Source organism: Megalops cyprinoides, chromosome 23 (assembly GCF_013368585.1).
Source record: "Megalops cyprinoides isolate fMegCyp1 chromosome 23, fMegCyp1.pri, whole genome shotgun sequence".
Lineage (NCBI taxonomy): Eukaryota > Metazoa > Chordata > Actinopteri > Elopiformes > Megalopidae > Megalops > Megalops cyprinoides.
Window position 1 is genome coordinate 6,950,514 of NC_050605.1, and position 14,473 is coordinate 6,964,986.

Sequence of the window (14,473 nt, forward strand, 5' to 3'; positions counted from 1 at the left end):
GACGTCGGGCCTTTCCGAGCCGCCGGGCTGAAGGGGAACGGAGGCGCCATCTTAAGACAGCGTCGAAAAGTGAGAGAACAATGTTTCATTCAATATTTAAAAAGTGCATTATTTGACTACAGACGCAACAAGAATGACTTATACTGACGATCCAGGAAATGCTGTTTCATAATGTACTGACATCTGAATACTTTGCACAGAGTTGTACTTTGTTAGTCAGTTCTGTGTGTCATTTCAGTGGTTACAATTAGCCGGCTGCCAGGGACTAATCATTGTAGTAACTTAAGCAGTATTAACTTTGACAGGCTACGTAACTAGGTAGTGACATTTGAAAACCCATCGATTTGGTTCTGTTATGTTTTTTTTTTATTTTTGCATGCTAACTAGCCATACCCCTTCTCACAGCCCTTCTCTCCAGAAAAATGTACCCCACCACGTTGACACAGCTGGCCCGGGCGAACCCCTTCAGCGCCCCGTTATTCACCCTGCGGCAGGTCGAAGAGCCCAGACAGAGCACCACAGAGCATGGGCACAGCAATCGCAGGTTTGCGGCTGCTGCTGTGGCCGGTAAGATCATTTTGTAATAAACGTTAGCCAGCAAAGTTACTATTGAAACGATTCCACGACAGGCTTAGCTACATTTAGTTCTGTATTTAAACTGGCTTCTCAAGTTAGGTGTTCAGTGTTGAGGGCGTAAGCGGTAGTTTCAGAAGTAGTAATTCTGAAAAGTCTGTCTTCTGCGCCTTGGATGGCGCTTTATTCTTAAATGGTGAAGCTCTGCAAGAAATACGAAGTCGTGTATTATTCATTGGTTCTTATATGGGAAGGGTAGGTAGCTTGCTAACGTTATTGTAAGTGTAGCTAGCAGATGAAACGTAGGATCGCACCTTAAAAGTCTCGTCACATTATGAACTATCTAGAGCTTGGCAACCTCGGGAAATTCAAGCAACACTTACTAGACGTTCGACTTTAATGATCTGCTCTGTATTTCTATTTAAATATAGTGCGGCTAGCTTGCAGACTTCTTTTGTAAGGTAACGTTACCTCTCCTGGCTTCTTCAGGCCTTTACGCAGGGCATATAAGGACAAACTAGAAAATGAATGTAACTGGTGGGAAATCCAGCCACAGACCAGCGAGTGGATGGTCGATTTTTTTGTATTCCATTGCTACCACGACAGTTGTCTTTTGGTAAAAGTAAAGGCACGGATTTTTCTTTTCACTGGTCCACGCCGGATGGTCGCAATGGGAGAAAGACATGCCAACAAAAGGGAATATCATTGGTTCTCGCCTTGCTCGCATGGACGCACTCTTCTCCTGTTGGCTGCAGTGCACAGCCTTCAGTTTTGGGAATCAGAAGACGTTATGGTTGATAAGTAGATTTTTTTGTCCAAATAAACGGTCGGATTCTCGACTTTCTCAGATGTTGTTGGTGTTAGTTTGAGAATGTTTAAACACGTGTTAAGATAATATTGCGAAAGACCCCAGGGTTGCAGTGATAGCCTGGTTCTACCATCCTAGCCTTTTTTTCCGCGGACAGGAAATGTTGTGGTTTAGGAGTGGTTTCCGTAAGGAGGGACACTAGAACACGTTCAGACATAGTGTGCCGGATTCCAAATCCAGCTGAAGGGAAATTCACTGCGGCTTACACCTGCTGTGAGGCGTCCTGACATTGGTGCCAGTGACATTATAGCCTAGCCTAGCGGTGCACACGTGTTTGCGAACCAAAGTCCTGTTACAAAAGCACGAGGCTCTCAGGTTCACTGCTCCTCTCTCCTTAGAGGGGGACAGCTGTGAGTTCGGCTCCCAGAAGTATTTCCTCCTCTGTGGCTTCGGCGGGATTCTGAGCTGCGGTACCACGCACACAGCAGTCGTACCCCTGGACCTGGTCAAATGCAGAATGCAGGTCTGAGGTCCCAATAACTAAGGTCTTGAAGAATGGTGTGACGTGCACTAACCCATCAAAGCACACTAAAATCACTCCGCATGTGTGTGCAGTCCAGTGTCCACTGCATCCCATCAGCACTTTCAGGTGGGAGGGTTCCCGGGAGGTAAATGCATTCATCTCTTTGTGGATGTTCTTGCACTCAACACAGAGGATGATTTTCAGTCCACTAAGGGGTTTCTCACTGTCATTACGAATAGAAAAGTCCCATGTTCAGTGTACCTGGATGTTCAGTCATCTGCACGGCTGTAGCGTTGCCCATTTACTCACTGTAAGGGGTGATGGGTAGATGTGAGATGACATTGAGATATCGTTTCCTCAATGTTCACATAGTACAGAACCATGCTGCATTGCACGCATTCCATGTCATGTAGTATGTCATTCAAATCTTCTTTATGCATGCATATGTGGTGTACAGATATGCATCTAAACACAACCTTTCAGTTCAGACTGGCGTGGTGTGTGAATACTAACTTGTTAAAGGTGGGTTTTTTTGTTGGAATAATAGTTATCCACTGACTGGGAGGTGTCAGATTCAAGAGGGAAGTTATTCCACACAGTGTAGCTGTGCTAGCAGCAAAGATAACAAGAGCAGGAATGCATGCGTCTGCTAATGCGCTGCAGGTCTCTACAAATCCCCTTTGGCACGTCTGTCTGTCCTAATCATCCTTGTCAGTTGGCAGGATCACATAGTAGAACTGCCCATGAAAAAAACCCTCCTGTAGGTCTGAGCATGCCTTCATTTGCTCACAGAGGCCAATAAGCAGGCCAGTACATGCTGCAGTAACGACATATACTGAGTCTAACTGAATCCAAAGTCTTAAAGGCCGATAACGATAATTGATATCTGAAGAGAAGTGTGAGTCTGGCTGAACCCCTTTGGTTGGTAAGAGGCGCCAGTGAGGTTGGGCTGCAGGTTGTGGATGTTAGTATGTAGTGCAGAGGTGCATGGAGTGGGACTAACCGCACATGGTGCTGTGTGTCTCCTGCTACAGACTCGGACGTGAGCTGTGAGTTTGGCTCCATGAAATATTACGCCCTGTGCGGCTTCGGGGGCATCCTCAGCTGCGGACTCACGCACACGGTGGTCGTGCCCCTCGACCTGGTCAAGTGCCGCATTCAGGTCTGTACCTGACCGCCTGCCCACTCCTCTGACCTCCCCATTTGGTGACTAACTGGACCGTGAAATGAGTCCGGTCACAGGATAGGACCTCTGCCTGACCAAAGAACTCGTGACACAGTCTGACTGAGGGAAATCTGCATCCATCACAGTCTCAGGCCTGTTCAGGACTCTTGACAGGCTGTGGTCACAGTTTAAAGCAGAAGTGGTGGAAACAGGCATGACTTGCAGCAGAAACTAAACCAAATTGTGAACAATAACTGGAGGGCAGTAAACCCCAAGCCAGTGAACATAATCACGTGGCCTCTGGTACCCTTAATGTGGTCACATGATAACATAGCTTAAGTTTGTGGAAACTGCTATAGCTTCCAGTGGCCAAGCCAGCTACATACAAAGCAGCAGGCATGATTTCTCAGGATGTGAAACTGCCAGTAGGAATTACAGATATTTATGTATGCAACACACAAAGAGCTAAGTAAATACCCTGTCTCAAATAATTGACGTTAAACATGCATAAAGTCACAAAATGGGGTTCCCACGACCATGTGTAGGATGCAGTTCTGCCATAAGTCTTATGTCGGTTTAGTTCAGATCTTGTTACAACGAATCCAGATATATTATTCTTTCACAGATTCACTGGAAGTGCAGTTTATTTTGCATCATCCCCACAGTTCTTTATGTTTGAATTGAACGAATTTGTAGGCTACCTCAGTTCATAACCAGCCCATAATACTGTGTGGCCTCGCATTCTGATTGCCAGTGAAATGAATGCTTGTGATGTTAAAATCCAGGAAATGTGCAAGTAACACAACAGTCCCTATCGGAGAGAACACGTGAAGTACGAAGCCTCTTGCATTGTGCAAGCCTCTGTTAGTTGATCTGGTCTCCAGGTTGCTTCGTCAACAGCCGCTAAACAGAGGTGACAGACGGGCTGGCTTAACTTGGCCCCCACTAGGACTGAAAAAGATTCCGCCTGTCGGGTGTAGAGCAGACCTTTCCTGGACTGTCTCCAGGTGTGAGCAGTGATGCAGTGCCATACTTACACGTACTGCCCGTGCCTAGCTGAGTCAGGAATAGTATGGCTGCCTTCAGTGCAGACCTGTGTTGGAGCTGTTATGTTATTGGCGCGCGTCCTAGTTGAACTTTTCGGTGCTCGGATGCTTAGTTGTGCAAGGTCCTGTCTGTTACCATCAGTGTTGGGAGCATGTTAATTTTTCTGTTTGGCTGTGGCGGCGGGGACCTATAGGCATGTGTGTGGGTTTCTTTTCGGAGATTGCCATCAGTGTCACCCTTCTGATGTGTGCTTGTGTGTCCTCCAGGTGAACCCAGACAAGTACAAGACCATTTTCAACGGCTTCTCTATCACCCTGAGGGAAGATGGTGTCAGGGGTTTGGGTAAGGGCTGGGCCCCCACCTTCATCGGGTACTCCATGCAGGGTCTCTGCAAGTTCGGCTTCTACGAGGTCTTCAAGATCGTGTACAGCGACTTCCTGGGAGAGGTGAGTGAGCCCGCCGTAGGGAAGCCGCTTCACGCAGCGGAGTCTGTTAACCGGCCAGGTCCTCACTTCCTGTGTCTCCCTGTGACTCTGTCCTTTTCTGCAGGAAAATGCCTACCTGTGGAGGACTTCCCTGTACTTGGCATCATCAGCCAGTGCCGAGTTCTTTGCCGATGTCGCTCTGGCCCCCATGGAGGCATGTAAAGTGCGCATCCAGACCCAGCCAGGCTACGCCAACACCCTGAGGGAGTGTGCACCAAAGATGTATGCCGAGGAGGGGCTGTGGGCGTGAGTATCCTCCCTGTCTGCCAGCCGAGGATGGCCCACTTACAGCTGAAGCCCTGGTGCTTCAGCTGGGGCATTAGCTGTCCATAAGAAGTTAGGCTCATGTAAAGCGTCAATTTAGTTGCTATCAACACGCTCCTTAGATCCACCTCTTGGGGGCGCTCCTGCACTGAAGCAGAAGCTCCAGTCTGGAGCCCCCCGGCAACTTTGTGGTTGTACAGTAGGAGGTGCTTGAGTCATTGGCGTGTGAGAGCAGTCTACCTGCCTCTCCGGCCCCCACGGCTGCACTGACCCCCTGCCGGCTCTGCGGGCAGGAAGCTCCCAGTGCGGCCAGGCCGGAGGGCGGACACTTCCTCCCTCAGTCACACAACGTCCTCACAGTAAACAGGAACCTGTGCTCCTTACCTCCCCCTCTGATCAGCAGCCTGTGAGGGAAATCCAGGCCACAGGTGGCCCAGTAAATGTAGTCTGAAACGCGTTCATGTTGTTCTCAGGCTGAAGCCATGACCCCCGTCTCTCTGGCAGGTTTTACAAGGGCGTGGTCCCCCTGTGGATGAGGCAGATCCCCTACACCATGATGAAGTTCGCCTGCTTCGAGCGCACGGTGGAGGCACTCTACAAGCACGTGGTGCCCAAGCCACGCAGCGAGTGCTCCAAGCCAGAGCAGCTGGTCGTCACCTTCGTGGCCGGTTACATAGGTGAGTGTGGGGGGGGGGGGGGGGGGCAACGGTCCGTGTCTTGATAGTTGAGGTGTCTGTTTGGGGTAAGTGAAGCAGAATTTGCTTTTGACGTGAAGTGTGCTCTGCCCCACTCTGACTGCCGCCTGTCCTTCCCCCTGCAGCCGGAGTATTCTGCGCCGTTGTGTCCCACCCCGCTGACTCTGTGGTCTCTGTGCTCAACAAAGAGAAAGGCAGCACCGCCGTGCAGGTGCTCAAGAGGCTCGGACCCAGAGGTGGGTCCCTAATCAAGCACACCCCGAGCAGGGTGCTACTCATCTCATCGCCACTATAATACGAATATTACTGAAGTTATTTATGGTTGCATGAAACCTGTCCAGGGGTGTTTCCTCGCTCTGATCGAGCAGTTTAGTTACGTTATTTCTGGCCATCAGTTCATCAGACACGCTCCTTAGATCCACCTCTTGGGGGCGCTCCTGCACTGAAGCAGAAGCTCCAGTCTGGAGGCCCCCGGCAACTTTGTGGTTGTACAGTAGGAGGTGCTTGAGTCATTGGCGTGTGAGAGCAGTCTACCTGCCTCTCCGGCCCCTTCGGCTGCACTGACCCCCTGCCGGCTCTGCGGGCAGGAAGCTCCCAGTGCGGCCAAGGCCGGAGGGCGGACACTTCCTCCCTCAGTCACCTGATGGGGGTGTACTGTGATGAAGCAGCATTCTGTACCCTGAAAAGGACTAGGCTTCTCTGCACTTTTTATATGTGCCTGTTTATATGCTTGCCTACCTTCCTGGTTGGTTACACACATCTTACCTGTCTCCGTCTCGCTCTCAGGTGTGTGGAAGGGACTGGTGGCCCGCATCATCATGATCGGAACTCTGACGGCCCTGCAGTGGTTCATCTACGACTCGGTGAAGGTGTACTTCCGCCTGCCCCGCCCCCCTCCCCCCGAGATGCCCGAGTCCCTGAAGAAGAAGCTGGGGCTGGCGGAGTAAGGTGGGGCAGCTCCCACACTCCAGTCATTTTTCTGTATTTATATACCTGCAGCAGCCCACGGCGCTGTGCTGCTGCTTACGCTTACTGAGGACAGAGTGGGGGGGGGGAAGTGACCCTAGCAGGGGGTCAGAGGGAGGGCACAGGAGATTTTAGTTTACATGGAGGTTATGATTAAAAAAAAAACTGGTCAAACAGTTGCTGGTGTGTTGCTTTTTTGTAAGGATTTTGAAGGACTGCTCTTCACCTGTGTACAGTTTCCTGTGTTAAAATGCAGTCAGTGCACATTTCTTTCCTGTATTAAAATGCTGAATCATTGCACTTAAGCAGATCTGTGTCTGTATTTGAGTTTGTAAGGAGCATTGTTACTCCAGCTGTCTGGTGGTGTTCGTGAGCTGCTTGCTTTCTGGCAGTCAGGACACTGGATTAAAAATGTTACAGCCTCATCCGAATTACTGTCTCTCAGTCATGGTTGTACAACTCACAATAACACACACTTCATTGTAGAGCCTGACATTAAGGATGACCAATGAAGAAGTTGGCAATGAGAGAAACTAGAAAAGCGGAATCGATGTTGATTATAGAGACTTATCCGGAATATGGGGGTGAGATGGCAAAACTCTAAATTCAACTCCCTAACTTGTCAGTGAGTCTTTTGACTTCTGTGCAACAAAAATTGAGCTTGTATTTTTTCCAGTTAATGATTAGACTTCATTTGAATGAAGTGCTGCAGCCAGACCTTTTAATTTTGGCTGTTCTTGTTGACTGATCTTTTAGTTTATAACCTGCCACCATTTAATTGGACAGTTGTGATTCCCTCTATGGTTGGGTTAGTGAAGCATGAATATATTGGAATAAAACCATTACCTAGAGGAAAAGGAAAGGTCAGAGTGGTTTCTAGGCAAATATAACTGCACTTGAAGGTATTGGAGCTGTCCGGTCTGCTGAAAATTGCAGTAGTTTTCAGCAGTATGAGCCAAGGTAGTGTCCTTTTGGTCTAACCCTGAGGCTAACCATGGCGCACAGTTGAACAATACATAGGCCTGCAGGTGTCTACAAACTCTTACAGCTGAACTAATAAAATAAACATCTACCAACCTGGAACAGATGAAAACAAATTAGTAATACAAATATCTACCAGCCTGGAACAGGCGACCCTGTAATCCTGTGGAAATTGTGAGGTTGCTGAGGATCCCGCTGTAGCAAAATGGACCTGTAATAAAATTAAATGGGTTCAGTAACAGACGCCTGTTTAAAAGCTTTTTGTGATGGCTGATACTTAAACCTACCCCTTTCCATCCTCACTTTTGCCAGTTGGTGGTAATGCTTAAGCTTACCTGACTGCAAGCTGTGTACTCGGGAACACCGAAGCACAACAAATGCAACTCTGCATGCAACCAAGCACTGCTTTCTGACAGTATGTCCCGCAGTGCGCTTTGAGAGAGAATGCCAAACGTGAAGACTCAATGGCTCAGGGCTGTAGGGCGTAGCTTGTGCCTAGAACGAGTGCCTTCACCAGCTCGGCCACTCGGGAGCCCGCCTTGTTTAGCAGCTTGAACGACACTTTATACCACATGGGCAAAATGAAAGAAATTCAATAAATGGACGTATACAACATTGGGCTTCTACGTGTTGTTGCAATATGATTTGGAGGCTGAATCCCTTGCTGTGCAGTAACTTCAGTATCAACTTATGCACAACTTCCATTTCCTTGCATTGATTATACCTACAGAAAATGACACAATTTCTCTAAATGTATTAAAACAAGAGCTTTAAGAGAAATACAGACTGACAGCAAATTGGATGCATAGCTAATAAAACAATAGCAAACTAGTTTCTTTAAATAGCTATTAAATTACATTACATCATTTAGCAGGCGCTCTTACCCAGAGCAACTTCCAAATGTATCAATATGCTAAGAGTAGTTATTGCAAAGTATTACAAGAGGCCAGTAAGATACTAAGTTAAGTGCTAAGCTAGTGTAGAGTGCTTTTTTTTGAAAATAGGGTTGGATAGGATAGATAGAGACAGATAGAGAGAAAGGTAGACTAGAGATACAGCTTGAAAAGATGAGTTATAAGTTTTGTCTTGAAGGCGTCCAGGGAGTCCACCAGTGTGGAGCCAATACTGAGAAGAGGCGGGTCGGAGAGATACTGCCCTTGTATTTCGGGACACAGAGGCTACCCGAGGTAGCAGAGCGCAGCACTCTTGCAGGCTTGTAGGCCTTGATCGTGTCCTGTATGTATTGGTGGGGCTGATCCGTTAAGTTCCTTAAAGGTTAGTAGCAAGGTCTTGAACTTGATCCTCACTGCAACCGGTAGCCAGTGGAGGAGAGAAATACAGTAGGTATATATCTATCTAGCCATGTATTTAGCCCCATTGTGTATGAAAGCATACTATACATACACTGCAAAAAATAGCCCTTCAAAAATAAGAAACAAAATAATTAATACAAGGTGTTTTTTGATAGTAATAAGTGAAAAAATCTGCCAATGGAACTAGTGGAAATACACAGATATTCAAGATGCACCGTCTAAAAACAAGTCCTTGTAGCACAAGGAAATTTTGCTTGTTTGGTGACTGTGTCTTATATTAAGTGTAAAGAGATATTTTGACTTGAAAAGAGACAAATATGCTTGGTGAGATTTGGATTTTTTGCAGTGTAGGGGTGCTTGATTACGATGCGGTTGATTCAATTTGTTAATTGCTTGCTAGATTTGCTACAAGGGTAGACTGAGATTTGTCCTGGCCACTTAAAGGACATTGATGTCAGATTGCCCTGATGAGGAGTGAATCTGTTGATGTTCTTGTTTGACAGTGAAGTGGATGTCATTAGTTGGAAAATGGAAAGAATCACAGGAGTAATAGACCAAGGATGACCATATACAATATTTAGGTTCTGGCACTTTTGATTGGAGCTTGTGTTGGTTACTTCTCTGTTAAATCATATTTTGTCTTTATTTTAGCTTTATGAACAAAAATATATATATATACACACACAGTACTGTTCAGGAGTTACAATGCATTCTTATATAAGATCGGATTTTGTTACTGCATAAAGAAGCCATTATGTGCATTGAATTCACAGTGTTGCTGTACAAAATGTATTTTTTTTTAATATGTGACAGTATGACAAACAAGGTCTTCATGACCAACAGCAGTCGTGATGCTTGTAAAGGTGAGAGAACAGGACATTGATAGTGAAGCACATGGGATAATTATTTGTTAACACTACATACAAAAGAATTGCCCCTTGAAAAAAGTATATGGGTGTGTGTGTGTGTGCATGTGTTTGAGAGCGTGTGTGTGTGTGTGTGTGTGTGTGTGTGTGTGAGCACGTTCAGTTTGGCGCGCTGCTCTCAGCTCTGGATTTTAATGGACTAATGCACTGAATCTGCGTCACGGTGATGTTCCTGGAGGAAGAGCTGGACACGGCGATTACCAGCCATGGCCGTGCTTCAATCACTCTTGCTGTCATTATCGTCCATTGTGCTCGGCTCCAGTTGTTAATGTAGTTTTAAGTCCCATGGATGGAGGCACAGGGGTCCGCGTTCCGTGAAACGGGCCGCGGTTGCGGTACCTGGAATGGATCCCTCTTCGGGTTCTTGATAGCGGAGGTGAGGGGTTGCAGAAGCTGAAGTCCCATCTCTCTGTGACCTCTGCATCGCTGCGTGCTTGCTAACAATAATGACACAAAATTTGCGCCACTTTCCCTGTTGAATAATGCAGCGCTGTCCCTGACGCATCCGAACTGTGTGGAAAAACAAATATATAATTATTACATGTCCTGATTTTTCTTCATTTTAATAAGGGCATGTGTGTATATTGTTGTTTCTTGTGCAGCCTGTGAATTATATTTTGACGAGTTTTTCAAACTATTTCTCTCATAGCTGGTGTGTGGTATTTTGACAAATTTGATGAGATAGCTCTGCAGAAGGCATCAGGTTGCTCTCCTGAGTATTGTTAGAAGCTGACAATCTCTACATGCCAGACAAGGACTACAGTCTTCCAAAGCACCTGAAGACCTCTTAATTTCTCACAATAAATTGTTTACATCTGTTTAAAGACCACTGGATGAATCAAATGTGAACCTGAATAGCTAAGATCTGCAGCCCTCAATTTTAAGAATTTAACTCTTACTAAAGTGTAGACAAACCAGCCAAGTTGTGCTGATCAAACTGACTGTGCTGTTAAAACCTGTTTCACAATTCTTATCAAGAGCTGATCCCACCCATTCAGAAAAAAAGTTTGGCAAATGAGACAAACTGAAATGAGAACATTTGAAAGTGGTATTTGAATCTAACCACGATGAAACCATGATGAAAATGTCCCAGCTCATCCCAGCCAGCCATGGTTTCGGAAATCGTCTGCTATTTAAACTACAATAGGAAAACATCACGACAACACAGCATTTTCTTGTGTTTATTGAAACATTTGAAATGTCATAACCCTCTCATTGACTTCAGAATCCTCTTAAAAATTAATGCTCATACCATAGCTAGGGGGACACATAATACAATATTGTATTTGACTCACTTTACCTAATGTCAGTGTGTCAATCTTCACAAATGTCTTTAAAGTTGCAATATCATAGAGAATAAAAAAACTGTGGTGTTAATTTTGACAGAGCTGAATTTTCTGAGTCTGACAGGAAAAAAGCACAAAAAACTAGGAGGTCCAAACTTGTAAACAAATTTTAGTCTGCATGTGAATGCTTTTCATGTAGTATATTAACAGAAACAGAACAATGGCTGTATTTGCTTTCTATAACCACACAATAATGTAAAACAACATCTAAGTGATGTAACAGTGGCTATTTGTGTCTAAGAAGTATTAGTCAATGTAACTGAGTACTTGTGAGGTATGAATGCAAAGGTTCCATACAGCTGTCACATTGCTGAGATACACGTGCTCCTGGTGTTATGTCACAGGCAGAACACAGCGAATGGCCAGTGAATGGTCGCTAAAGATGACTGGTCTCCCCATCAAACCTCAGTGTTCAATGATTCAATTCAATGAATGGGGTTACAAGCAAATGCGAAGAATACCAAAAATTCACATGTGCGAACACAGATAACCATCAAACTTTCGCACGCTCTCTACACTGAATAGAACGTTAGCATGCCATCAAATTTCCCAGCTAACTTCCTCCACTGTCTAGATCTGTTTCATGGATTGTGGAGCACAAAAGAACTATTTCCACAGATTCACACATGGTACTCGGTACATGTTTCTACATGTGTCCTGAGTAGTTTCCCTTAGTGTGTCTCAGGCACGCTTGTTAGTCTGCCGGTGCCTTATGCCAAAACCATTGTTATCTGTCAGGATTACTGATGGTTTTCTACCAGATAGTGTAACTGCTAACCACTCTTCCTCCATCTCAATCTGCCTACACATGACTTCACACTCTTACTGTGCTATGACCAGGCTGGAGTCCTGCAGATTGATTTTTGTTAAACCTTTATACTTTTGAGTTATTACTGCAAAATGGGGCATGCATTCTGATTGGATTGAAAAGTAGGCTCTTTGTCCAGAGCCTTTGCCTGTATTAACTATGCAAACTGGCTACAGTTGTCCAGTTTACATTTTTCAGACCAAGCAAGCTAGCTACCAAGAAAGGTGTGACAGAGGTGCTAATTGGTCATAGATAGCTGTCTGTCTGGCAATGAAAGGAAAGTTACATAGCTAGTTAACTTGTGATGCCAAGCCAATAGGCATTCAGACTTTGTACTTACGGACTAACCAGCTGCTGGGCTATATCTGCACATCTTATTTGATCCTACTTCATAATCACACACACGAAAAATACACTGGCCATAGTAACATGGATCAGGAGATCACTTCAGTGTCAGTGGATCCTTGCACTCAGTGCATCTCAGTATCAGTGGATCCACACAGTCAGTGTGTCTCAGTATCAGTGGATGTCTGCGTATTCAGTGTTACTCAGTATCTGTAAACTCTGTTCTCTTCCAGTCTGTTTTACGTAACTGCTGATGTAGAGCTTAAAATGGTAACTTTCCACAGAGCCTGTCTCACTGAACCAAATAAAATATTCATCTTCATGACCTACTATCCACCTCTGCAGTTACTTAAATTAGGCCAGTTTCTAAAAAGGCTAACAATGATGTGGAATGTAGATGTGCTGAAACCAACAGCTGCTAATATTAATAATAGAATGCATGTAACAAATATAAATCCTAGCATGCAATAAGGTTTTTTTCACACATGCATGCAAATACCAGTGTTGCACAGAACAGCTCCAAAGCTTGTCTAACCAGTCAGTTTTTTTTTACCATCAAATGTATGAGTATCCTGTAATTATGTACAAATATAACTCTGTAAATGCTGGCCAGCATCAGGTGCAGTTTTGAGAGGCAGTATATTCAAGACAGTGAGGTGTATGCAGCGGTGACTGATTCTCATAGCAGTCAGTGCAGGGCTGCTGTCTGTGAGAGTGTCAGCACTGTCTTGGACTGAAGAGAATACAAACAAGTTTGTTTTCAGTGTGACAGTGGCTGTTGAAGTTTTCCCAAACAAAAATACCCGGAGGCATCTGAGCGGTCGTTCTGAGCGGGCGAAGCAGCGGCTGAATCGAATAGCTCACAGTGGAAGGTCGCTGGCCAAGGGCGGAGGGAGGCCCCAAGCACATTCCAGTCTGTGTGTGTGAGAGTGACTGTGTGTGCATTGTGTGTGTGTGTGTGTGTGTGTGTGACTCTCTCTGTCCTTGCTTTTGCTGTGTAGGTTACTGAAATAGCTGGCAGTCTTCCTGTGTGCCACATGACCTGGCTTATGAGGCTGAATGTGTGTGGCTGCTTGCACTGAGACGGGCAGGTCCAGGAACCATGGGATTGGTGCTCTCAGTTTAAAAAGGAGTGCAGTGGGCTGGCAGGAATGGCATCTACCAAGTTACAGGTTGCCAGGGCATGCCCCATACCTATGCAGCCCTCAGCAACTCCATTCTCTCCAGCAAACAAAGTCTTGCTGCTCTGTCCAGAGTGACAGAACTTATTACCGCCACAGTAGTTAGTAGCAAACTCTTAGTAGCAATCAAGACGCTGTTGAGGAACGCATGCCGCTGTAAAGAAAATTGCTCAAATGTATGTTTTGCCTTACTAAACCATGTGGCATTATGGAGATGTATAATTGTCAGAAGTTGGGATGTGAAAAAAAATGCATTTTGCTGTGAAGGCAGGAAACTGTCTCAGAAGGAAGTGAGAGTGCAATGTCCAAAGCAGGAGTTTAAAGCAAAGGCAGATAAAAGGACAAGTACAAGGAAACAGAGCCCCTCCTAAAGGCACAAGTGAGCAAGTTTACCCAGCTCTGCCGAGCCAAAAACGAGTTTATAAAATGCAAACATGTCATCTTTGATAGCATTTTTTACTGCATTAACTGGATGAACAGTAGCTGTCAAGCATCTGTCACACGGATGTTCGTTAGCCTGACAATCAGCTAAGAACAGGTACAGTACTCCTCCTGGTCATTGTGACCAAACCCTTTTCACTGAACTTGCAGTGTTCAAATATTTTTCAGACCAATTTCTGATTCTGTACTATTGCCTGTCTCTCCGCAGATCACGTATCGTGGAACAAGGTCTTAGGATAATATGGTAAGAAGGGTGGTAGCAGTAATGAGGATGCATGCTGTTTTGGAATTGGGTGTCTCTGATGAAGGGGTAATATTCTACTTCCATTGCAGCTAGAGATCTTCCAGGGAGTGAGAAAGAGCAATACAGGATGTGAGAGAGGCAGACAACCAGAAATTGAGTTCATTTGCCCCAGATGATCACTTAATGGAGTTATTGACAAGCATTGCCATGGGCAACAGTTCAGGATTGATGGCAGACAGCTATCAATTAAAGGGTTGTTACCATCAGCTGAGATGGAAACAGTGGCATTCATTCTTTGGACTAGGATCCAAACTGGTGTTTCACCATTCACGTGGAACAAAATGGCAGATATTACTAATAGG

General features: G+C 45.5%; 1 protein-coding gene and 2 non-coding genes across 5 annotated transcripts; all 3 read left to right on the plus strand.

Moving 5' to 3' along the window:
- On the plus strand, window positions 1–6,949 carry slc25a3a (solute carrier family 25 member 3a). Of its 3 annotated transcripts, XM_036518455.1 has the most exons (8): window positions 1–69; window positions 406–567; window positions 2,939–3,066; window positions 4,383–4,562; window positions 4,666–4,847; window positions 5,370–5,542; window positions 5,686–5,796; window positions 6,347–6,949. In XM_036518455.1, the coding sequence occupies exons 2-8, from the start codon at window positions 423–425 to the stop codon at window positions 6,505–6,507; spliced, it is 1,080 nt and encodes a 359-aa protein (XP_036374348.1). In that variant the 5' UTR covers window positions 1–69; window positions 406–422; the 3' UTR covers window positions 6,508–6,949. The 3 variants fall into 3 exon arrangements, with proteins under 3 accessions (XP_036374348.1, XP_036374350.1, XP_036374349.1); XM_036518456.1 differs by lacking the exons at window positions 1–69; window positions 406–567 and adding an exon at window positions 1,824–1,904; XM_036518457.1 differs by lacking the exons at window positions 1–69; window positions 2,939–3,066 and having other exon boundaries at window positions 450–567.
- On the plus strand, window positions 4,974–5,195 carry LOC118770783. The gene has a single exon (XR_005004576.1). It is a non-coding gene; the product is annotated as a small nucleolar RNA SNORA53 (small nucleolar RNA).
- On the plus strand, window positions 5,963–6,185 carry LOC118770781. The gene has a single exon (XR_005004575.1). It is a non-coding gene; the product is annotated as a small nucleolar RNA SNORA53 (small nucleolar RNA).
- Window positions 6,950–14,473: the final 7,524 nt, after the last annotated feature.